We start from the raw sequence: 24398 nt of genomic DNA on the forward strand, positions 1-24398 counted from the left end.
AGCATTTTATTCATTTATCTTTAGAGGGGAAGGGAAGAGGGGAGAGAAATATCAATGTATGGTTACCTCTCCTGTGTCCCCCTGCTGGGAACTGGCCTGCAACCCAGGCATGTGCCCTGACTGGGAATCGAACAGCGATCCTCTGATTCGCAGGCCCTCGCTCAACCCACTGACCTACACCAGTCAGGGCTAAAAATCAAGTTTTTTTAAAAAAAAGAAAAGAAAAATGCCTAGAACTGAGTAAGCACTAGGTGGGTATTAAATATTAACAAAACCATGGTCCAGCCAATACCCAACCAGATTGAAGAGAGATCCAGGAGCTCTCAGGTGTCTCATGAACCACAATGAGGCACTTGTGCAGTCAGTGATAGAAATTATTTCAATTTTCCCATAGTTCTAACACTTTGACACAAAAAAACTTTTATTTTCCAATTCATTTTCCAGATATTTAAACCATTCATTCATTCATTACAGAAATGTTTATAGTAGTGAAAGAAGCCTGCTGTACACACATCTGTAGTTTTCATTATTAACAGCATAGATGTTTTCATGCTTATCATCCAGTACTTTCATAATCATTGTATTGATCATTGTCATGATTGCCTCCCCGCGCGTGGGAAGAATGTTGAGGACCGCCCGCCCAGAACCGCGCTGCCGGAACGCGCAAACCAAGGAACCCGTGGAGGGAGACCTGCGGATGCCGGAGGGAAGGCGCGGGGACTCCAGCAGCTGCCGGACCCGGAAGTAGGGGTTGCCTGTGGCCGCCCCGGGAACGCGAGCTGAAGCGGTGGCCGCTGTAGGGCTGAGGGTGAGACGAACCCAGCGGGTTCCGCGCCGCGCGGCTCAGGCATGTGGGAAGAGCGGGCCTTCCGTGGGCATGTTTCCCGAATGCTGGCGCCGAGGGGTCCCAGACCCGCTGCTAGGCATCGAGTCCCGGGCTGGGCTCTTTGAATTCTCTCCGTCTCGTCCCTAGAGGGGATGGACCCTCCACCCCGGGGCTTGTTGTGGGAAGTCGGGGAGGTGGTGATGGGCCAGCATTTCGCCAGGTGTCTGGAAAGAGCAGGAGCTGCAGTTAATACTCTTCTTCATCAAACCCTCCTGCAGTTCTTTAAGATGGGTGTGTTGTTCGAATGTTGTCACGGGTAGGGAACCAGAGGCTCAGGGAGGCCGTGCAGCGGTCGGGCCAGGGTGGGGCCAGGGCCCGCAGGGCTCCACTTCCAGGCTGGTGCCGCTTACAACCACCGGAGCCCCCACTCAGTTTTGAGGGCGTCCAGGCGTTCGCTGAGTTGTTGATGTAGAGGGTACTTCAACTTGAACAAACTGACTAGACTCCAGGGGCAGTTGTTTCTCACAGAGGCCTTGTCTTACCTTTTTATCACTCGGGATAAAAGGCCTTCGGGAACAGGACGTGGGAAGTTAGACCAATGTGGACTTGATGGCCAGTGAGCCCTGGGTTCCTAGACCCTTTGCAAAGGTCATCTGACACTGGTCTGAACCTCATTTTACTTATAGCTTAAAAAATGACAACGCTGGTCTTGTGGGGTTGTTGGCAAGATTAAATAAAGTGTTTATAGCAATAATGACCTAGTACAGAGGAGGAGCTTAAGAAATGGTTGCTTCTTTCCTTCTTTTCCTGACTGTATAGGTATTTGGTGAAGTTAGTAAGGTGGGAAATCCTGGGGCTCTAAATGCTGTTCAGACCACTGCTAGGCCTTCACTGCCCAGCTAAATCCGCTGGTTTGTGAGACACTGATGTGAAAAGCCTTTCCCTGCAAACAGTCCCTCCCGGAGGTCAGGTACCCTTGTGGTGCTGCCGGTGAAAGTTGACAGGGTAATAACAGGCTGGCTAACCTGCTACTCCCTTGCATCAGGCCTTCTCATTACAGTCCCAGTTGGGAGTGTTTGCTATGTCAGCACCCCCTTAGCACTTGCTAATCTCCCTTTGCGATGGGAGGACCAACTTCAGGCTCAGAGCTTTGGCAGGCACAAGAACAGGGCTTGATATACCATGTAGGTTACCGGAAAGAATGTAGTTCTGGACATTGATTCCAGCCTTTTAGTTCTGAGGCTATACAATTTTCCTTTTTATATAGATATTTAAACTTTTTTAAGAAAGCAAAACTTAAGTGAATAATAATGTTTTGCTGGCAGGGCATTAGGATGGTGTATGTAAATGAAATTTATAGAACATTGCTTTCAGCTTTCGTTTTTATTGGCTTCTGTTTTAAGATTGAAGATGTGCCTTAATGGAAAAGCAGAGAAGCCCTGAGATGAATCACAAAAAGTTAATCACAGTTATGACTGTGGACATTTTTTAAGAGATAGAAGGAACCTGATGCAATTTTTTTTTAAGATGGATTGAGCCCCAGTCTGTGAACCAAAAGGTTGCCAGTTCGATTCCCAGTCAGAACACTAGTCTGGGTTGTGAGCCAGGTCCGGTCCCCAGTTGCAGGCATGCTAGAGGAAACTCATTGATGTATCTCTTACATGTTGATGTTTCTCTCCCTCTTTCTCCCTTCCCACTCTCTAAAAATAAATAAACAAAATCTTTTTAAAAATATTCAGCTGGAAGTACGGAAGCATGAGTTTTACCCCAACTTAATCAACTTCCTTGGTTACCTTTGGATAATCCTTTCTGAGCCTTAGTTTGTTTTTCTTCCTTGAAATGTTTGTGCCGAATCATCACCAAGGCCCTTTTCTCAGGATTTCATGATTCTGTGTCCTTAAAAGAAGTGGTATTTTCCCCTAGTAAAACAGTGATACTCCGAGCATTGCAAAATACTTAGGCAGTATTGAGATGTAAACTGTTGAACTAGAACATGTGTTCCTTTAGAGCCAGAGCTGCTTGTGACTAGCATGAGTCACATGTGAATTAGCAGCTGCACAGCCTGACAGGTGAACAGGTGATCTGGAGTCAGGACCGATGCTGGTGTGCCTCTCTGTGACTGTCCAGTTGCGTCCCTGGTTCTGGATAAACGAACTCATCCCTTTGAAGATGCTAGAGCAAAAGAGAGGGATCTTTAGAGAAGAACCATAGTGATTTACCAAAAAGGTGTTAGGATTCTTATGTACGAGGAGGAATAGTGGAGGTGTAAGATTTCTAGAAACTTTACCATATGGGAAAAAAGAACATTCAGAAAGAGAAATGTTTGCAATTCTCTTACAGATTTAAAGTCACTCTTTACATTTTAGGCATCTAAAAGTATTTTTACTATTCACTTTGCAGGTAGAATTACTGATTACTCATATATTCAGTCAGTGTTTTGCTCGTCATTTACTAGCGACCATTAGAATGAACTAAACAAAACCCCTGTTCTGGAGCTTACTTAAATTCTAGGACATGTAAGACAAAAGTCAAATCAGTAGATGGAGACTGTTGGGTGTAGTGGTAAGTGCTAGAGGGAGGTGAAGCATGGCTGCCCCTCAATGCAGTTGCCCGCAGAGACACTGCAGGATGAAGGCTTCGTGTGTGGGTTCTAGAACACACAGGCCTGGATTCGTATCCAAGTTCTGCCACTCGACATCTGGTCTCCCTGACCCTTCAGTTCCCCCTGTGGGGCAGTACAGTGGCAGTGCCCACACCTGAGGACACTGGCAGGTGTGTGTTTTTTTGGGGGGGTGGTCAGAGCTACTGGATGTCTGGGGAAAGTGACCTGGGTGGAGGCCCGATGGCAGGAGCAGCTCTGGCACACAGGGAGGAAGGGTGGTGTTTGGGGGGACCGGATGGGGGCGGCACAGCTGGCAGTGGGTGATGCAGCTTCAGTGGTCCTCAGGTCAGTGAGCTCTGCAGTCTGTCCATGCTGCCCTTCCAGCAGTTTTCAACTTTTTTGTCTCTGGGATGGTGATATGTTTAAGGCAAGACGCCCAAGTATTTATTTTGAGGAAAAAAGCAAATTGTTTTATTTGGGGCAACTTTCTTACAAAGAATACTGATGTCACTGAGGTCGCCAGTGTCTTGCAGTAAGGGGCTGGGTTGGCAGCCCAGGGCTGACCGCGGGCTGCCTCCCACAGGTAGTGAAGGTGTTTTCCTCGGCGTCCTTTCTGAAGGCTGCCCTTCCTAGCCTTTCTTTCTCTGTCTGGTTTTATTTTGTCTTTAGTTTTAAATCCATTGTCTTAGTTCTTTTGACCAGTCACATGTGTCCACAGCACTCGGTGTAGAAGATGCAAGAGGCGGTGTGGTGAGCAGGAGCCCGCCTGCTCCCAGTCCCAACCTTCGGGCCCTAAGCCCGCTCCGCCCTGCCCCGCCCCAGGCGAATGCTCTGACCATCTGTTTCCTTCAACTAGTGTGTGCCTCCCAGATGGCAGCACTCTGTGCTCACTGTCATGCACCCAGTTTTCCTCTTGTCACTTTCATGGTGACCTGACCCATATTGGTATTTACCAAGCAGATGCATCCTTCCTGGCCACCCCATGTTGCTCCGCTACACGCCATACTTTTGTTTAACAATTCCCTGTTGGCCTCCACTAACTGTGTCTAATCTTCTATCACGAACGATAATGCTGCAGAGAATTCCCCAGCAGTGGTTTCTAACTCAGGTGCCACCATGTCCTGCCCCTGGGAGACTCAGTGTTCACGTGGACAGTCTCGTCAGTGCCTGTTGCATGCCAAAAGTTTGGATATCTTGACTCATCTTCCTTTCCCCCATCTCGGGCCTGTTCACTCTGCCTTCAGAATCTGCCCAGACTCCAAATTAACCTCGCTACCTCTACTGCTGCCACTCAAAACCCAGTCAGTTCTTTCTGGCGGGGCTGCCAGAAGGGTCCCTTTAAAACTTGAAGTCAGAACGTCTCCTCCTGTACTGCCTCCCAGCTCCCTGAAAGCAAACCCCTGAGAGCATGACTGATGCCTGCATTCTACACACCTGCTCCCTCTCAGCACCCCAGGCATCCTCGCTTTCCCTCAAGCCTGCCCTGGTCCTTCTACTTTCCCCCCAGATACCAAAGGCCTCACCCCTGCCCTGTGCCTCCTGCGCCCTGCACTGGTTTGTCCCACATGGCACATGGAGATCCTGCACAAAGGACGAACACAGTGCTGTGTTCCCTGCACCCAGGACTGGGCTGAGCATGTAGTACGTGCTCCATAAATACCTGTAGAATCATTGATTTTATTTCTGGAAGGGCAATTGCTGGGAATGTGCACTCAGTGTGAGAGCTATCGTAGAGGTTGCTCTGACCAAACTCCCACTGCCTACATTTGAGTTTGCCCAACCCCACACCCTCGCCCCTGTGTGTGGTCAGACCTGCAGTCTCTGCTGGAGAGATAAGCAGAAGCCCGCGCCGTCTCTGATTTGCTTTAACAAGCCTTGTTGGACATTATATTACAAAGGCTAATTTCCTTATTACATGAACAAGTCCTAAGAATAAAACAGTGATCTGGTTGACAAAAATCGATAAAAACTTTGGAAACCAGATGCTTGTGAACACGAAGGGGTGTGTTCCCGAACTTCGAAGTGCTTAAGGGTTCTTTTTTAAATACCAGAGTTCATGTTTTCTTCTAGTGTTTTTCTGGTTTCTTTTTTTTTTTTTTTTAACTTAAGTCTTTGCTAGATCTAGAATTTGATTTGGTGAAAATTATAAAGCAAGAGTCTAACTTTGTTTTTCTTCCCAGAAGGTTGCCCAGTTGTGTCAACGAAAACCTTTTCTAAAATATACATTATTTATCAATGTCAATGCCATATTTTTAATGACTAAAAAGGCAGGTTCATATGTTTCTTTTATTCAGCCAACAGGCATTAAATGTCCTGTATCAGGCCCCACACCAGCTGTTTCAGTTGCCAACAGTGAGTCAGACGGCGGGCCGCTCATGTGCCAGCAGGGGGAGATGCGGCAGTAACCCACTGTGGGGTGGTGTGCAGCGGGCTTTAAGGAGCGGGGGTCAGGAGGAAAGGATTCATCCAGCCAGTGGCAGTGGGGAGAGCTCTTTAAGGAAGAGTTACTGCTTGAACTGGGTCTTTGGACAGTTGAGCAGCATTCTCCAGGCTTGGAGAAACATTCCAAGCAAAAGGGACAGAAACCTGAAAGTGTTTTTTCTTTAGATAATGGTGTTCAGTTTAATTGGCCAGAGCATGGCCTGCCAAGCAAGAAGGCTAAGGGGCGGGCGGGAAGGGAGACTGGAACCTGCTGTGAAGGCCTGGTGGGCTCTGCTGGGAACCGGAGCGTCTGACTGTGGGTGAGAAGGCCCCGGGGAGCCCGACCTGGATGTTTGCCTTTTGAAAGTCTCCCAGGGCTCAGCCAAGGAGGAGGTGCCCTTCGGCCCCAAGGAAGACAAGGAACCGTAGCATGGGAGGAGGGCCAAGCATCTTCCTGGCCTGCATTGGGGAGAAAATTGACCTGAGGTCATAGAGTCACCTCAGCTTCTCCCAGACGAAGACAAATTCCCAATGTCATCTCTGAGCCACATCAGTTGTCCCGGGCAGTTGTCTGTCAGATGTGTTCAAGTTTCCTTAAATTTTTTTTTCTTGCCTGGGCTTTTCTTTTTTGTCTTTTTAAGTGAGTTTCCTTGTTAGCAAGTGGTACAGGTTCCATTGGAAGCATTGCTATTTTCTGTGTGTCTCATCCTCTCTTTAGGAGTCGGCGTTGGTAGTGGTGTGGGCTGCTGAAACACCACTTTCCAGGACTCCTTTTTTTGCCTTTTCCCTGAACCGGAGCCAGGTGTAAGATAAGATGAAGACCGTGCTCATGGTTGCAGAAAAGCCGTCCCTGGCCCAGTCCATCGCCAAAATCCTCTCTCGAGGTAGGGAAGACTGACCCTGGCTTCTCTCTGGCTTTGATCTGCAGCCACTGTCATTCCTGTTTTACACATGATTTCTTTCTTTTTCCAAAGTGTGACCTTGGCCCGCTGGAGTAGACATGGTTCAGGAGAGCAGGCGTTCATGAAGCTCCTTGGTGTTGGTCACTGTGGAGCGTGTTTATTGCCACAGCCAGCATGAGCCAGGGCGGGGCTCCCAGGAGGCACAGACACCGTTCACAGCATAGCAGCGGGTGCAGACAGGCCCCTGTCGGAGTGCTGGGCCGGTCAGGGTTGGTGGTCTCGCAGCAGCAGCCAGCCCTGGTGACTTACACAGAAAGGGCGTTTACTGGAGGGAGGGAGGCACAGCCAGGACCACACCCTGGCCTAAGTCTGAGGAGGCCGTGCTGCAGGCATCATCGCCCCAAGCACAAGATCCTGGCCCCTACCCTTGACCCTGACTGCTACAGCTTCTGCCCACAAGCCTCGTGTCACTCAAGAGCAGCCACTAAGCTAAACCTTGGCCATGGCCTTCCCAAGACACCAGAGCCCTGGGAAATGGAACGTCTGCCCACACCCCAACTCTGGCCACTGGGGTGTTTGGTGCCGCTTCCCTCCTTTCTCTGAATTCCCTCCAAGAAGGAAGGGTATTTGGATGATGGGGACCCAGAAATGGCAAACGTTTACCCTGACCTCCCCTTGGTCCTGAGGGTGAAGGAGGAGGAGACCCTGAGACACGTGGGCTAAGAAGCCGCGGTCTGATGGAGAGGGGAGACCCCGGAAGTAGTGCCTGGTCCCAGGAGCCGAGGACATTTGGCTGAGGGGCCATCCGTGCAGAGCGTGAGGTGACACTGCCGGATTCAGTAATTAGGGCGTTCTTGGGGACCTCTGAGTAAAGTTTGAGAGAAGGTAGGCAGAAACCAAATTCAAGAGTGAACACAGAAATGCAGAGAAAGAGCCCAAGAGCGTCTGCTCCTGAGAGTTCAGAGGGGGCGCCCCTGGCGGGGGTCTACGTGGTGAGCACACTGTGCTGGCTGGTTACCAGTGGTGTTTTCCCTGTGAACCATGAGACCTTTCAGCACCTAGTTCCCCACAGTGACCTGAGGGATGTTACCACTGACTGCTCTGGGGGAGGGGCACGCTGGCCTCCCACACAGAGGCAGCGCTGGGGCCCAGCACCCCTGAGGCGGCTGCAGCCCACGGGAGCAGCCACTGCCGTGCTTCTTCCTGCAGGAAACATGTCCTCACACAAAGGGCTGAATGGGACGTGCTCGGTGCACGAGTACACAGGGACCTTCGCAGGCCAGTCAGTCCGCTTCAAGATGACGTCTGTCTGCGGTCATGTGATGACCCTGGATTTCCTGGGTGAGCCCCCCATGCTCTGCCCACCCATCCCATTGAAGGAAGGCCTGCAAGGTGCTTCCCAGGGTCCAGTTGGAACCAGGGGAGGGCTCCAGGCAGAAGTGTCCAAACCCATGTGTCCTGACACCAGCAGGTTGGAGAAGTCACCCAGGGTCTCTAAATGAGGCATCCAGACCTCAGGCTTTGGAGGTCACCACCCCTGGGCCCCCCTCCCAGCCACACCCTTAGTCACTGCATGCCCGTGTACCTTGCTGTGCAGACTGGAGAGGGTGCCCACCAGGGGGGGGTGGGGGGCTGATCTGAAGAGGTGCTTGGGGGAAGGCTGCTGCTCCTGCTGATATCGCTGTTGTCTAGCAGTCACTTGGTGGCTGTCATCATCATCCTCATTTTGTTATCTTGGAATGACCAGCATTAGTGACGCACTGGGGCGACGTGCAGGGCAGCATAGTCAACAGGAATCTGGCCTGGGCTCCAAACCACACTCTGCTGGCTCACAGGCTGGGGCTGGGCCAGTGACTGGGCCTCCATGCCTTCCTGCTCCTCGTGTGTGGAGTGGGTCTTCCGACAGTGTCACTCACTTCCCAGGACTGTCTGCGACTCAGTGTGACAGTGATGGTGGACTGCTTACTCAGGGCCAGGCACACAGCAAAGCCCCAGGACTTCCTGCTGCTCAGTGGCAACAGTGACATCGATTCACTTGTGTGGCTGAGCATTCGGACCCTGAGTTTTAGCCTGCAGGTTGGGAGCTGGGATTTGAACTTGGCTGTATCTGACCCGAGTCTTTCAGGCTGCAGGAAATCGGGCCTAAAAGAAAGGCAGAGTGCTGAGCATGTGACCACCGAGTCCTAAGTAGTGAAGTAGGAGAGTGTTTCCAACATGGGGCTCATAAAGATTGATTCTTCTCAGATGTCAACTGAGCACCCATCATGTGCCCAGTCGGGTGCAGGGTCCGGGGAGAGGCTTACAGAATCCAGGCTGGGAGAGAAGACGAAGGCACATGCCCTGGCAAAGTGAGCCAGCCCAGAATGGTACTTCTAGCCACAGTGCTTGTCCTGGAAGCGAGGCTAGAGCAGCAGCCCTGCCCCCTGGTGGCTCCCATGGTGGCCGCATTGTGGTGTCAGCTCGCAGGCAGGAGCAGGAAGGCTGCTGAAGGGAGGCTCTGTCTCTGACTGTGAAGGTTGCCCTGGGCAAGCCGTTCTCCAGGCCTCTCTCTCCCTACTTGCAAGACAGGACCACCATATCATGGCCATAGAGGCCAAGCTCTGAAGTGCAATTCAGATGTCATTGTGCCTGGGGTTTACAGGCAAGTACAACAAATGGGACAAAGTGGACCCCGCAGAGCTGTTCAGTCAAGCCCCCACGGAGAAGAAGGAAGCCAACCCCAAGCTGAACATGGTGAAGTTCCTGCAGGTTCGTGGCGCAGGCGGGGGCAGAAGCAGGCAGGAAGGCCCTTCCCCTGGCTCCCTCCAGCCCAGCCCTTGGGCAGACCTCTCCGCCCTCTCTGTGAGCACCCCCAGCTGCCCCACAAGGCACCTCTCAGGCCTGCTCCGCCCTCCCCACTCCCCCACTACACTGCTAGCCCCCAGAATTCTTTTAAAGTAGTTTGGTGGTGGTGGTTCTTTCTATTTTAAAACAAATGCATGTACATTATGGAAAATTAGGATATGTAAATAAGTATAAAGAAGGAAGATTATTTATAATCACAGTACCCAAAACAACTACTATTATTAACATGTAGGGTTATTTTATTTCAGTCCTCCTTCTGTGCAATATTTGGGGTTAAGATCTTACTCATTTTTAATATTTTTTTGTCCACAGTAGTTCTGAACTAAATTCTTTTCTGAGCGGCTAAGCCAGTCTAACTAGATAGCTCCTCTGCCTATAGCCGGGGCCCCTGCTCTGGGCACCAGGCTTTCTAAACGGCGGCGGGTGTGAGGGGCCGGCCGCTCCGTGGGCGTGCTGTGGGCGGGCACTGAGGGGTGCCGGGCAGCGGCAGGTGTGACACCCTGTGCTTTGTGGCAGGTGGAGGGCAAAGGCTGCGACTACGTTGTGCTGTGGCTGGACTGTGACAAGGAAGGGGAGAACATCTGCTTCGAGGTAGGGGTGGACCCCACCGTGGTCCTCACTTTTGGCCTTTCCTGCCACCTGTCCCACACCACTCCTGAGCCCAGAGTAGGGAATCAACTACGTTGGATTAAAAATGCCTTTTATTCTCCTTTATTTTAGAAAATCTCTAGACACTTTAAGATGCATAGACTCTACTGGGCGATGGAGTGTTACTTCACCTGGGGGCACGTTGTACGGGCAACAGTAAAAGGGCAGGAACTGCTAGATGGATTCGAGTTTCAGAATGGGGCTTTGCCAAGGAGAGAGGTGGTTTTCAGCATTTCGGGTCACTCAGCACCACCTTAGATCATGCCGGTTGACACCCGGGAACCTTCCTCACTCCTGTCACTCCCCTCATTCTTCTCAGCACCGGCTTCACGTGCCCTCTCCCCACCCAGGATGCGCTCCCACACCTGCCTTGGCCTTGGTGCCCTCACACTGGTTGTGACTACCAGTGTCACCTGGTGCCCTTCAGGCTGTGACTCTGTACAGGTCGCCCTCCTTCCTCTGCACCCCTTGGTCCTCACCCTGAGGACCAGCACGCCTCAGGGCTCAGGAAATGCTTCCAGCGCAGCGGGGGAGCTCAGGGACCCAGCATGCCAGCACAGCACCCTCAGCAAACTGATTACACTCCATCCCTTCCAGACACCACTCCCCTGTTCCCACCTGCAGTGCTGCCCCTCTGCAGGGGGTCTCTGCAGCTGAGGGTAAAGAAGGGTGGCAGCTCACGGGGCTTTCTCCCTTCAGAATCGAAGCCACTTCTTCCCTGTAAAGAAGCTGCATGGCCAGGCTCCAGCATGACTCCCCTCCCACAGCACGGCCTTCTTAGTGAGTCTGGACTCCAGGACCCCTGTCTGGACTCCAGGACCCCTGCACGCCCCAGCGACCTGAGCCCCCCGCAGTGGGGGGTCATAGGGCCTTCCCCCTCCTTCCCGTTGCCTGCTCCTCTTCTCCTGTTCCTGGCTTTTCTCCAGTCTCTTAAAAGTTCTACCCACCCTTCCCAGCACCCCTCCTCCTGAAGAAGGGGAAATGGGTCACGTGGGATAGCCTTGGTGACTCTGAGTTCCCTTGTGTCCTTGGCAATAGCATTTCTTGGTTTGGTGACAATGGAAGGAAGTAAGAGAGGGTGGCCGTCTGTAGGGTGCTATAAGAAAGGGGTGTTTGAGTAAGTTTGTAGACAAAAGGAAGGGAAGCCATGTGGCAGGAGTATGTGGAGAGCCCGGGGCTTCTGGAAGAGGAGAGAGGCAGAGGAGGGTCTGGCAGTAGTAGAGAGGGGATCACACACACATCTGGGGAGACTCAGCCCCGGAGAGGAGTTGGGCCCACAGGTGGGGTGTAGAACGGGAGCTAGAGACCTCGGGAGTCGGAGGGCTCACTGCCAGCCACCTCCCTCAGGTCCTGGATGCCGTGCTGCCCGTCATGAATCCCGCCCATGGGGGTGACAAGACAGTGTTCCGGGCCAAATTCAGCTCCATCACGGACACGGACATCTGCAATGCCATGGCCCACCTGGGCGAGCCTGACCACAACGAGGCGCTCTCAGTGGATGCCCGGCAGGAGCTGGACCTGCGCATCGGCTGTGCCTTCACCAGGTGCTGGCCGCCCGCCCTTTGGCCAGAGTCCCTGCCCTTGCTGGTCCCCTTCCTCAGTCCCCAGCCTGATCAGCATCCTGCAGTTTTCAACATTTTAAAAACCCCGAAGAAAACTGTCTCAACAGACCAGTGCTTAAAAAGCAGTGCTTCTGTCCACACTGTATGCATCCCGAGGAGAGGGCAGAGGGTGGGGTGTAACAACAGAGGGGCTCCTGGCCCAGGATGGTCAGATGTCTGCCCTTTCCCACTTTTGCTGTTATGTGACACACGCACCTCCCTGGCCCCCGTGCTGGGCATGTCCTCTTGCCCTGCCTTCCAAGCAGGGAGCAGCCAGCCACCTTGGCCTCCTCACCGTGCCCACCAGCTGGGCCATCCCCCACTCCCACCGGTGGTTAATGGTGGTGTCTTGAGCAAACACATGACTGAAGCATCTTTCTGTCCCCCACCCCCACCCCTCCTTCTAGGTTTCAGACTAAGTACTTTCAGGGGAAATACGGCGATTTAGACAGCTCTCTCATCTCCTTCGGGCCATGTCAAACCCCTACCCTGGGGTTCTGCGTGGAGCGACACGACAGAATCCAGTCCTTCAAACCAGAGACCTACTGGGTGCTGCAGGCCAAGGTTCTGCTCCCTTCTGTGTTCCCGCTGGGTCTTTCCAGGTTTGGGTGTAGGTCCTGAGAGTTCCCACCACCACCACCACCACCACCATCATCACCATCATCATCATCATCATCATCATCATCATCATCACCACCCTCTAGGCCCCAGAGGCCCAGGGCACAGTTGTAGACAGAAGTACAAGAGGGAGGCCAGAGAAGGGGTCACAGGGTGCCTAGGGAAGGGACCCCAGCTTTCCTGGAGAGGCAGGCTAAGGCTCAGCAAGACACCTTGAATTTGGATGAATGGGAAGGAGCTTAGCTTTGGTGGTATGGGGTGAGGTCACCCCTTGAGGCCATCAGCTGCCACGGTCAGGTCCAAGGACTGCCTTTCAAATTTTTTAAGATTTTGGAACCCCTTCTCCAAATAAAAGCCTCCATGAAAGCTTCTCATAAAATTTAGAACATAATACAGAGCTGCGCTGGTTGACATGGGGTCAGGGACCCCAGGGTGAGGCCACACCCAGTGTTGGTCAGGTGTCAGGATGTGGACGGGGAGGGCACGAGAGATGGAGGCTCTGTCACTCTCTAAGGACACAACAGCCTCAGCTGTGGGCTCCCCTCCCGAGACCATCTGTCCAACGCCAGGGGGAGACCAGCTGTCAGAGCAGCCTTCGCCTCGGGAGGGGCTGCGTGGGCGCGGCTCTGAGACTTTAAAGCTGGGGCCATTTTGCTCCCAGGCAAGGACCAGCTTCATCTGCCCCAGTCCTCCCCTGGCAAGAGACTGACCTGGATACTGTCTTGCCTCCATGCTCCTTTCGTCCTTCTTCCTGCAGGTTAATGCTGATAAAGACAGATCTCTCCTTTTGGACTGGGACCGAGTGCGGGTGTTTGATCGGGAGATCGCGCAGATGTTTTTAAACATGACCAAGCTGGAGAAGGAAGCCCAGGTGGGCCTGCTGCACCCACATCTGTCAGCCCTGCCGGTGGGGGGAGTGGTAGGAGTGGGGTGCCTCTGGCTGGAGGAACAGCTTGTGACCTAGGGTCACATCTTTCTCCCCTTTCTGAAACACAAACATCTTTTGGAAAGAACAGTTACGCACACACACACTCCTACTGAAATAGCTCTTCCTGCCACGGTAACCGTAGCGTGCTGCATATCTTCTCCGCTCCGTGCACCATCCTACTGCTGTGACCTGCCAGGCCCCTTTCACACCTCCCTTCCCGTGTGACCCTGTGGGCATCGTCTCCTTTTGACAGGACTTCATTTCACACAAATGCCCCTTTTTTGTGACTTCCACAGCTGACAACTGCAGAGGGCTCTCTGTGCACAGCCACGAACCCGCCCAGGGTCACACAGCCACCATGGACGGGTCTGGGACCCCATCTCCTCAGCTTTCATGGCCTTCCTGGTGCTGTGTTTCTTACTCAGGGTTTTATGAGTTGGAAGGACGTGCTACCTGGCTGTTAGGAAGAAGGTGACACCGTCTGGCAAGGAGCTGGCTCTGGGAGGATCAGGGAATTGGGGCTTGGGGGGCAGGCCCTCAGCCATTGCAGCAAGTGTCATGCAGCAGTGACAGCTACCAAAGCCACTGAGGTGCCTTCGCTTGTCCTTCTTGAGCCTTCCTTGGGTGCCTTCTTACCCACCTATGCAGTTGACTTTGGCTTCCAGAACTTTCTAGAGCTGCTCCATGCTGTTATCCTTGATCACCTTCCTACAGAGATGCCATTGCTACTGTCTCTAGCCCTCACCCTGGCGATGCAGCCTTCTCGGCTGCATGTGCCCAGTTTGGCCTCATTGTTCAGCCCACAGTCATCTGTCTGGCATCGGAAGGCCCCACCCTGGTCAGGTCTACATGGAATTGGCAGGGACGAGCTGTCGGAGTTGAGTTGTTGGGGTTCTTTTTGCCGCAGGCACAACAGAGTCATCTGTTCTGACAGCTGTCTAATCTAGAGGTTGAAAGAGGTAGCTCACCAGTATTTTATTTAAACTGCATAGTATCATAAAAGTTTCAAAATAGTTACCAACATTTAAAAATAATGAGATTTCACATTGAAATCTCGATTTCCAGTTTCTCTCGACCAGACAGCAGATGCAGCAACAGCAGCAGGGTCTGGTGCTGGTGGGCGCTCAGGCTCCTGGAGGGCAGCCGTCCCCTGGAGACAGCCTGTGCCCGGGGGGGCCCCCCACCCACTGCCATCCCCAGGGCCTTGCTGACACTGGCTCCAGTCTGGTTTTGAACTTGCAACCCATTTTCTCTCTCTCTGTTTTTTTTAATACTGACTTTAAAGAAAGAGAAAAAAAATCACCTTGTCGTTCCACTTAGTTCTGCATTCATTGGTTCATTCTTATGTGTGCCCTGGTCCGGGATTAACCTACAACCTCGATGAGTCAGGACCGTGCTCTAACCAGCTGAGCAACCAGGCCAGGGCTGCAAGCCTTTCTGTTGACTCTTCCCCATTCCTCCAGTTTTTCTCTCTCCCTAGAAAATTCTTTAGGAAATTACCATCTTTTTTCCTTCTGGGACTGAATATTCATTCAAATCGTGAGAGCACCATGAGAAGTGACTTTGAGAAGCATAGAGACCAAGTCAGTGGAGCAGACCCTCTGCCCATCCATCCTAATTCTCTCCATTTTGCTGTCTCTCCCTTCCCCCCTCCCCCAAGTCACTGAATCTGTTCTGTCTTCTAGGTCGAAGCCACAAGCAAGAAAGAGAAGGCAAAGCAGAGGCCACTGGCCCTGAACACTGTGGAGATGCTGCGCGTGGCCAGCTCTTCCCTGGGTATGAGAGCATTTCTCTAAACACCCCAACAGACTTCTTGGAGCAGTCACACAGCACCCCTGTTCAACCCCCGTGTAGTCCCTGGGGCATAGGACACTGGTGGCCAATCTCTTCTAGCATTCTTCCTCTGTGCTCACCTGGGCCAGTCACCCATCTTCCATGCTCACCTGGGCCAGTTCACACCCCCTCCACATGCTCACCTGGGCCAGCACACACACCCTCCACGTGCTCACCTGGGCCAGCTCACACGCCCTCCACGTGCTCACCTGGGCCAGCACACGCCCTCTACGTGCTCACCTGGGCCAGCACACACGCCCTCCACGTGCTCACCTGGGCCAGCACACACGCCCTCCACGTGCTCACCTGGGCCAGCACACACGCCCTCCACGTGCTCATCTGGGCCAGTTCACATGCCCTCCACGTGCTCACCTGGGTCAGCACACACGCCCTCCACGTGCACACCTGTGCGCCCACACACACACGCCCTCCATGTGCTCACCTGGGCCAGCACACACGCCCTCCACGTGCTCACCTGGGCCAGCACACACGCCCTCCACGTGCTCACCTGGGCCAGCACACATGCCCTCCACGTGCTCACCTGGGTCAGCACACACGCCCTCCACGTGCACACCTGTGCCCGCACACACGCCCTCCACGTGCTCACCTGGGCCAGCACACACGCCCTCCATGTGCTCACCTGGTTCAGCACACACGCCCTCCACGTGCTCACCTGTGCGCCCACACACACACGCCCTCCACGTGCTCACCTGGGCCTGCACCCCCTCTCCATGCAGTGTCACCTGAGGCTTAGGGGGAGTCTGAGCCTCATGCAGATTTAATTTCTCTTAAATTCCAGAGTGGAAACAAATGAAAAACAGGAGAGCAGATTCCATTTCACAAAATTGATGGTTAATACTTCACAGCTTCCTTGAGTTTATGTAGGGAAAATGCAGACCGTATCATTTAAAAAATGTCTGAGGAGCCCGTGCCAGGATTGAACACATGGGAAGCCATCAGCAGGACCACCCACAAGGCAGGCTCTCACATGCCCCTCAAAGGCATTAAACTGTGGAGTTTCATCTCCAGATACAAACTGTGGGCCAAATCCCAGCTCAGTCACATCCTTCCTTGTCCCAGAGCCTCAGTTTTGTCATGAGAAAAGAGGGTGACCATAATTAGTACCATCCCTCTGGGCTGCAAGGGTTAAATGACTGGAGTAGCACATCCCAACAATAGCCCTGCTAATGATTGTCACTACCCAAGAGGGACATCCCCCATTATCCTCCCGGAGCAGCTTCCGGGCTGCAGGGGAGAGGTCAAGACCCATCTCTCCCACCTGGGACAGGTGAGCCATTGTCCCTGAGCCTTGTTTCTATAATAGTGAGAAGGGGGTTGGGCTGGACAGTTGACAGCCTCCAGGCATTGGTGGCCCCTCAGTGGCCTTGGGAAACCATGGTCAGTATCTGGAGCCTCATCCGGGGATCCTCAGAGGCAACAATGACATTGAGTGGCCAGTCTCTGGTGCGAGCCTCTGCTGGGCACAGAGAAGCAGGAACACAAGCCCGCTCTCAGTGGCCCTGGAATGCTGTGAGGACAGAAATACGCAGGAGGCTCTGAACGGAGGGCATGTGCTAATTCTGCTGCTATAGCAGATACCAGCAGGCCCTGAAACATGGTTATGGTTCCATGCCAGAGGGTGAGAGGTGAGAGGCGGTCTGAAGGTCATGTTCAGTCAGTACAGCTGCCAGCATCGTGTGGGTGACACTGAGCATCCCTGTCCTTGGTCCAGCCTCATAGGTTGAGGACCTCAGCCTTGGATAAGGCACAGGCACTCGGTCAGCAGCTCTGCTCTGGGCCTTGCCTGTTCAGATTCACTGTCACCCCCAGGAGGCCTTATTTGTTTTGGGGGGAGCCTGAGGGGCCCAGGCCCAGGCCCAGGCCCTGGGCAGGCACCTGGCCGACCCTGGCATTCTGGGCCGGCTGAGCCTCCTGTCTCACAGGCATGGGGCCACAGCACGCCATGCAGACCGCTGAGCGGCTCTACACCCAAGGCTACATCAGCTACCCACGAACCGAGACCACCCACTACCCCGAGAACTTTGACCTGAAGGGCCCTCTCCGGCAGCAGGCCAACCATCCCTACTGGGCCGACACGGTGAGCAGAGCCAGGCCCTGGCCCCCCGTACACACCTGTTACCAAGACCTTGGCACCCAGCTCAGGACTGGCCAAGTCCAGGCCTGGCAGCAGCTCCCCGTAGGTGGGAGGGCAACCACACCCATACTCACACTCGGCTTTGTCTTCTCTCTCTCAGGTGAAGCGGTTATTAGCAGAAGGTATCAACCGCCCACGGAAAGGTCACGATGCTGGTGACCATCCCCCCATCACCCCTATGAGGTCTGCCACAGAGGCTGAATTAGGTATCAGGTGACCCCCCCTGCCATTTTTACACTTGCACACTCATATTACACATACACACACATATATACTTGAAGCTTCTGGCAAGGGAAGGGCGAGAGGCCATAGTGACACAGGACCTCTGCGTGGTGTTAGGCCCCGTGGCCAATGTAGAGACTCCGTCCAGCCCCCATCTGCTCCTGGCTGTGGCAGAGTTGTGCTGCTCCTGGCTGAAAGTTGTGCTCCCTCACCATGGGACAGGACAAGAGTGAAATGCAGTGGCAGGTGTGCCTGAGTGCAGGGTACAGGCAGCTGCTCGAGGGGACCCTAGACCAGAAGAGACCAGGCAGGAGGTGGGAGGGTGAGGTGAGTGGCAGGTGGCTGTGGGCGGAACAGGATGAGACCGGGAGAGAGTGACAAGCTCCGTCACTGGGCTGAGGCAGTGCTGGTGGCCACGTGCCGGGAGCAGGCAGAGGAAGGGAGAGCCATGCGGGTGGAGGCAGGAGCTGCTTATGCACAGCCCCGGTGGGATGCAGGGGTGGCATCGCTAGAGAGGGTCAGACCCACCTGGAAGCAGGGCAGGAGAGGGGAGCCATGGCTGGGGAGGAACCACCAGGGCGCAGGAGGGACCTGCTCTCCTTGCCATGCGTTTCCTCCTCTGGAGTGCTCTGTGGCTCCGCTTCTTGAGCAGCAGCCAGCAGGTCCTCAGAGCCAGAGTCCTGGCTGCTGACCTGCATCTGTGTTCACTGCAGGGGGTGAGGCGTGGCGGCTCTATGAGTACATCACCAGGCACTTCATTGCCACGGTTAGTTACGACTGCAAGTACCTCCAGAACACCATTTCCTTCAGGATCGGGCCCGAGCACTTCACCTGCACAGTGAAGACTGTCATCTCACCAGGTAAAACTGCAGGGCCCAGCTTTGCTCCTCCCCTCCATTCCACAGACGGATGGCACGCTCTCCACCGGACTGGTGGGTAGAGGCCGAGGGTCTGAGGCAGCCCTGTCTCTCCAGGTTTTACAGAGATCATGCCCTGGCAGAGCGTGCCCCTGGAGGAGAGCCTGCCCCCCTGCCAGCGGGGCGACACCTTCCCTGTGGCCGAGGTGAAGTTGCTGGAGAAGCAGACAAGCCCACCCGACTACCTGACGGAGGCTGAGCTCATCACCCTCATGGAGAAGCATGGCATCGGTGGGTGTGCCCACCTGGGCCCTGGCCTGAGGGTCCCCTCCCAACCCCGGAGCCCAGGAGGCAGTGCTTCCAAAGTGGCCCAGTAACCCTTCCAGGCCCAGCACCTGGTGCCTGGGCCCCAGGGAGTGACCGGCTGAGCCAGGCAGGGTGGCAGCGGGTAGTACCTCACCAAGGCGTCCATGTCAGGACCAGGCCTTGCCTGTGAAGGCCGAGATGTGCCCTTATGCACACTGACACCCAGGATGCCAAATGACTGAGTTACAGGAAAAGCACAAAGGTCAGACCAGAGTCCTCCTCAGTCAACACAGCCAACACGAGTCTGTCCTGGAATCCAGTGACGAGGAAACCCAAATTCACAGGCACTGCTTCCTTGTGAGGGAGGCTTAGAGCTCACCAAGGGCCAGAAGCTCCTGCACAATAACCGGGTTTCCAACTGGAATTGGCAGCCCAGAGCCGTTTGCCGGCTCAGTATAGTTGCTAACGCTCGAACAACCTCACAGGTGAGGTGGTCTCACATAGTCCCCAGGCCTAGGAGCTGTGACCTGTGTCCTCACACACTTGAGGCCACCTCCCCAGGCAGTGTTCACACGGATGGGCACTGCCCAGTTGCTGATGTGCTATCCCATCCCAGGTGACCAGACCCTGCCCAGTCGACAGGCTTTGGAGGGTCCTGGGACAATCTAGGCCTTGGTACCTGGACCTGGCTCCATCACTGACAGACCTACAGGAGACTTCCAGGGAGCAGCTCACCAGAGTCCGGGGCACTGGCAGCAGCGCGGCCCTTGCAGGAGAGCTGGGCCTGCTTCTTCCCAGGGGCCTGGGGGCCTGTGTGGGTTGTGTCTTGACAGTCCTCAGCCTACTGGGAGGTGCGGGCGCTGCTTCCTCAGTATCCTCTGCCCCTTCCTGTTGACCAAATTGAGTTTGCAGAAGTGAAGAGGGCTCTTGTGATCTTCTGAACCAGACAGTGGTCGAGGCTGGTCCTGTCAACCAGGGCCCCCAGGGCTCTATAAAAGGGCCTGGTGAGAGCTGCCCCTCAAGCCATGGCAAGAATGTAGTGAGGAGCTGGGGAACCCACTGAGTCACACAGGGGTCCTGGCAGGCAGTCAGGCAGCAGCAGGCACAGCACCTCTCAGAGCACGCCACACAGGGCTCAGGTCCTGTCCCCCCCTCATCCTGTGAACACGGGCCTCAGCAGGCTACTCATTCTCCGAGCACCAGCCAGGAGGCTCAGGAAGCTCCTTGGCCAGAGGAGCAGTAATGGTAGCATGTGGCAGTGCCAGGTGACCTCGAAATCCTTTAGGGAGTTGTGTCCCATAACTTTGAGCCTGTCCTGGGGCCACAGCACCAGGAAGTGGGCAAAGCAGAGCAGGCTTTGAAGGGGACGATTCGGCAGTGAGTGTCTGAGCTCCACATTCAGGGGGCTGGGGCTCTGGCTCCAGAATAGGATTATTGCCACAGGACGGAGGTTGGAGAGGCCACAAGGAGGTCTTATTAGATTTGAAGAACAAGTCAGATGAGCTGTCCGCCCTTGGCAGAGATTCTTAACCTCTCTGAGCCTCTGTAGAGCGGGAATTAGTGCCCGGCACGGGGAGCACCATCCTGGGGTTTGTACATCACTTTGTGAACGGCATGTGGCACAGTGCCCAGCAAAATGCTGGCCCGAAGCAGCACAGGAGAGGCTAAGAGCCAGGGGCTCATGACTGGATTGGGTAAAAGGGAGTCCACAGCTGATGAGCGTCAGGCAGTCCAAGGGACACCAGGGCCTTGCTGTGCATTGCAGGGACAGACGCCAGCATCCCTGTGCACATCAACAACATCTGCCAGCGTAACTATGTGGTCGTGGAGAGTGGGCGTCGGCTCAAGCCCACCAACCTTGGCATTGTCCTGGTGCACGGCTACTATAAGATCGGTGAGTTCAGCCAGCCAATGCTCCCTGGGCTACAGCTCCGCCTTTGTCAGCGCAAAGCCTCCCCTAGCAGACCCTGTGGTGAGCCCCACCTCCTGCTGCAAGGGTTCTGCGCTGGCCACCCTAGGACTGGCCCCAGCAGAGCCTCAGAGTGGTGGATGATGAATGGACAGTACAAAGGATCCAAAAGGGGAGACAAGGGCCCTCCCTGCAGACCAGTTACTGGCTAGGCCTTGATCTGCACTGCAGGGCTTGTCTACTCTGTCCCCTCATGGCCCCGAGGAACATAGACATGGCCCAAGGACTGCCAGGAGCCCACCTGTGATGCAGTTCCAGAGGCAATTGTCCCTAGTGACTCCACCCAGGATTCTTCTGGGTGGGAGATCAGGAGAGGTCTGGGGCTGTGGGGTGCAGCCTGGTGCCTTCCAACTCCAGCTGGAGCAGCCAGGACCCCTTGGTGGGAACGTTCACAGTGGCGCGCCCCACCTGCAGATGCAGAGCTGGTGCTCCCCACCATCCGAAGTGCCGTGGAGAAGCAGCTGAACCTGATCGCCCAGGGCAAGGCTGACTACCGCCAGGTCCTCGGCCACACCCTGGACGTCTTCAAGAGGAAGTTTCACTACTTCGTTGACTCCATTGCAGGTGAGGTCTACCTCTTCCCTGCCCCTGTGTCAGAGCTGCCACCACTTGGGGTGCCCAGGGTCCCCAGATGAGACCGGGCCCTAGATCTGAGCTCCAGGCCTCGGCTAGATGATGGGTCATCATTGGGCCTATACCAGGACTGAAGAGCCAGTGTATTAATACCACACACACGGCACCTGGCTCATCTGACAGACTGGGCTGCAGCTCCACTCTTCCCATTACGGACTTGGGAACCGTCAGGGCAGGGGGTTACTCCCTCACAGATCCTGTCCCTCCTGTGGTGGCGTCCCCTCAGCCCACCTGTTTGCACCCGCTACGGAGGGGGCTGCTGCAGGCCGGGAGGGTGCAACTCTCCTGCACTGCTTGCTTTCAGGCATGGATGAGTTGATGGAAGTGTCCTTTTCACCTCTGGCAGCCACAGGCAAGCCCCTGTCCCGCTGCGGGAAGTGCCACCGGTTCATGAAGTACATCCAGGTAGGTGGTCAGTGAAGACCTGCCCCTGTGGCCTGTGGTGCCCTTGTGCACAGACTTGGGCATGTTTTGTCCCCTCTGTAGGCCTTCATCTTATCCTCTGTCATACAAGGAATTCTTTGTTCCAGTTGTCACTCAAGCGTGGCTAAGAGGCCTAAAGCAGCCTTGCCAACAAACACCCAGCGTCCCAATAACCCCCAGCACAAATAAGCTATTAGGTCACTTACACACATGTCCACTGCTTCTGGTCAGCACATTCCTTGCTGTCACGGGCATTAACATACGTGCTGGGATTTCAGAGCCACCTTTCTTCACGTGCGGAGCAAGTGTCCTGAGACTCAGGGCCTGGATCCTTGCCCGAGAGGTTCTTGTCTGGGAGCATATTACGTGTTATGTGTTGTACATCACATGATATGTATTACACATTGCATGTTATATATTCTGTGCATGTATTAAACTGAATGTACACATGACAGTATACACATGTATATTAGTACTATCTATTCCATATTATGTGTTACACAGGACTTCCTGTGTGCTGTGTGTCACACACTGCACTTTATGTGTTCTGTGTTATGGGGAGAACGAGGGTGGCAGGAAGGCCCTGTGGCCCCAGCAACCCTGTGCCCCTCCCCTGGCATTGCAGGCCAAGCCAAGTCGCCTGCACTGCTCCCACTGTGACGAGACCTACACCCTGCCCCAGAATGGCACCATCAAGCTCTACAAAGAGCTCCGGTGCCCGCTGGACGACTTCGAGCTGGTTCTGTGGTCATCAGGCTCTCGAGGCAAAAGTTACCCACTGTGCCCCTATTGCTACAACCACCCGCCCTTCCGGGACATGAAGAAAGGTGAGAACACCTCGCCACTGGGCTTCCGCTCTCCCTTCCAAGCTGGACTGCCCTTGTCCCCCCTGGGTTTCTATCAGCACCAGCCCCTTCCTGACGTCTCGCTGGTCTCTGTCAGTGTGCCTACCCTGGGCCTTCCCATGCTCCTGGTGCTAAGATAGGAGGTCCCCCATGTCCCTGGGCACTGCTGAGGTGTCAGCCCTACCCTCTGCCCCTCTGTGTTGTCTTAGTTACACAGCTGACTATAGTAAGCCCACTCAGGATCGGGTCCGTGGGCGCACTGTGCCCCTTCCTGGGCTATGGCGAGTGAGAGGATGAGCAGGTGGGAGCAGGCCTTCAGCCAGCACCCACCAGTGCTCTCCATCCTCACGCTTTTTCTGGCAAAAGGAGAGCGTGTATCACGGTGGGGCTGAGAGACTGAGCCTGGAGTCTGAAGGGGGTGCGGGACCCAGAGTGTTCACCCTCAGCTATGCTGTCTTCTTTACACCCTGCACAAGCCCCTGGGGTGGCATCGCCCCACACTGCAGACAAGAGCCAGACACAGCAAGAGTGAGGCTCCACTCCCAGGGGGCCTGGGAGTCCTCAGGGTCTCAATTTAGCCCTCCTGACTCAAGCCTCGCCTGTGGGGCAGGCACTGAGGCCCATTCCTGCCCTCCAGCAGCTTCCAGGGCTGCTGATAGCCCCATGTGGCCCATGCAAACGAGGTCCACACAGAGCTGCCTATGACAAGCTATGGAAGCAAAGTGAAGGGCAGATGGACTTGGCTGAAGGCCACCAGGAAGGCTTTGGGAAATGATGTGAGCCCAGGGAGCCGGGTGCTCAAAGGGTGAGGGGAGTTCAGACAAGCAGAGACTGGGAGCGAGCCCAGGCCAGTGTGATCAAAGCTGAAAGGAACACTTTCTGCTGGGACGAGGGACACTAGAAGCACTGAGGGAGGCCCAGGGGTTGGGGGGGGGGACTGAAACATGGGGCAGGTGGGGCAGGCGTGCCTCATGGCGGCCCTCTCTCTGCCAGGCATGGGCTGCAATGAGTGCACGCACCCCACCTGCCAGCACTCGCTGAGCATGCTGGGCATCGGCCAGTGCGTGGAGTGCGAGAGTGGTGTGCTGGTGCTGGACCCCACCTCGGGCCCCAAGTGGAAGGTGGCCTGCAACAAGTGCAACGTGGTGGCGCACTGCTTTGAGAACGCCCACCGCGTGCGGGTGTCCTCCGAGACCTGCAGCTCCTGCGAGGCCGCCCTGCTCGACGTGGACTTCAACAAGGCCAAGTCCCCTCTCCTGGGCGACGAGACGCAGCACGTGGGCTGTGTCTTCTGCGACCCTGTCTTCCAGGAGCTGGTGGAGCTGAGGCACGCGGCCTCCTGCCACCCCATGCACCGAGGTGGGCCGGGGAGGAGGCAGGGCCGAGGGCGGGGCCGGGGCCGGCGGCCCGCTGGGAAGCCCAGTGCCAGGCGACCAAAGGACAAGATGTCAGCCCTGGCTGCCTACTTCGTATGATGGCCTGTCATTCCTCACTCAGGCTCCAGACAGTTGTCCTTTGGGCCACAGATCATTAAAATGCATTTCGTCTTCTCCGAACCAAGCAGCTGGGGACCTTTCCCTGGGTTACTGTGTCCTCCCCACCTATTGCCTCTCCCATTCCTGCCCCCTTGCCTCTCCCTTCACTGCTCACACTACTTTTAGAAGCCCGCTCTCCCCACACCCCAGCGGCGCCTTCAGGGAGGATACCAAGTGTGGAAATGGTAGCTGCATGCACAGTAGGAGGTGTCCCTGATGCCTGTCAGGAG

General features: G+C 54.9%; 1 protein-coding gene across 2 annotated transcripts; it reads left to right on the forward strand.

The window, feature by feature from the left end:
• The first annotated feature begins 729 nt into the window (after positions 1-729).
• TOP3B (DNA topoisomerase III beta) lies at positions 730-24189 on the forward strand. 2 transcript variants are annotated; one of them, XM_037158756.2, is made up of 18 exons: positions 730-808; positions 6568-6733; positions 7961-8092; positions 9393-9499; positions 10112-10186; positions 11591-11787; positions 12252-12408; positions 13220-13333; positions 15076-15166; positions 17167-17321; positions 17479-17584; positions 18314-18460; positions 18575-18748; positions 20529-20657; positions 21147-21296; positions 21670-21770; positions 22414-22615; positions 23627-24189. In XM_037158756.2, the coding sequence occupies exons 2-18, from the start codon at positions 6664-6666 to the stop codon at positions 24106-24108; spliced, it is 2589 nt and encodes an 862-aa protein (XP_037014651.1). In that variant the 5' UTR covers positions 730-808; positions 6568-6663; the 3' UTR covers positions 24109-24189. The 2 variants fall into 2 exon arrangements, with proteins under 2 accessions (XP_037014651.1, XP_037014652.1); XM_037158757.2 differs by lacking the exons at positions 730-808; positions 6568-6733; positions 7961-8092; positions 9393-9499; positions 10112-10186 and adding an exon at positions 10944-11023.
• The last annotated feature ends 209 nt before the right edge of the window (positions 24190-24398 follow it).

This window comes from Artibeus jamaicensis, unplaced genomic scaffold (assembly GCF_021234435.1).
Source record: "Artibeus jamaicensis isolate MK-2021 breed Jamaican fruit bat unplaced genomic scaffold, CSHL_Jam_final contig_1128, whole genome shotgun sequence".
NCBI lineage: Eukaryota > Metazoa > Chordata > Mammalia > Chiroptera > Phyllostomidae > Artibeus > Artibeus jamaicensis.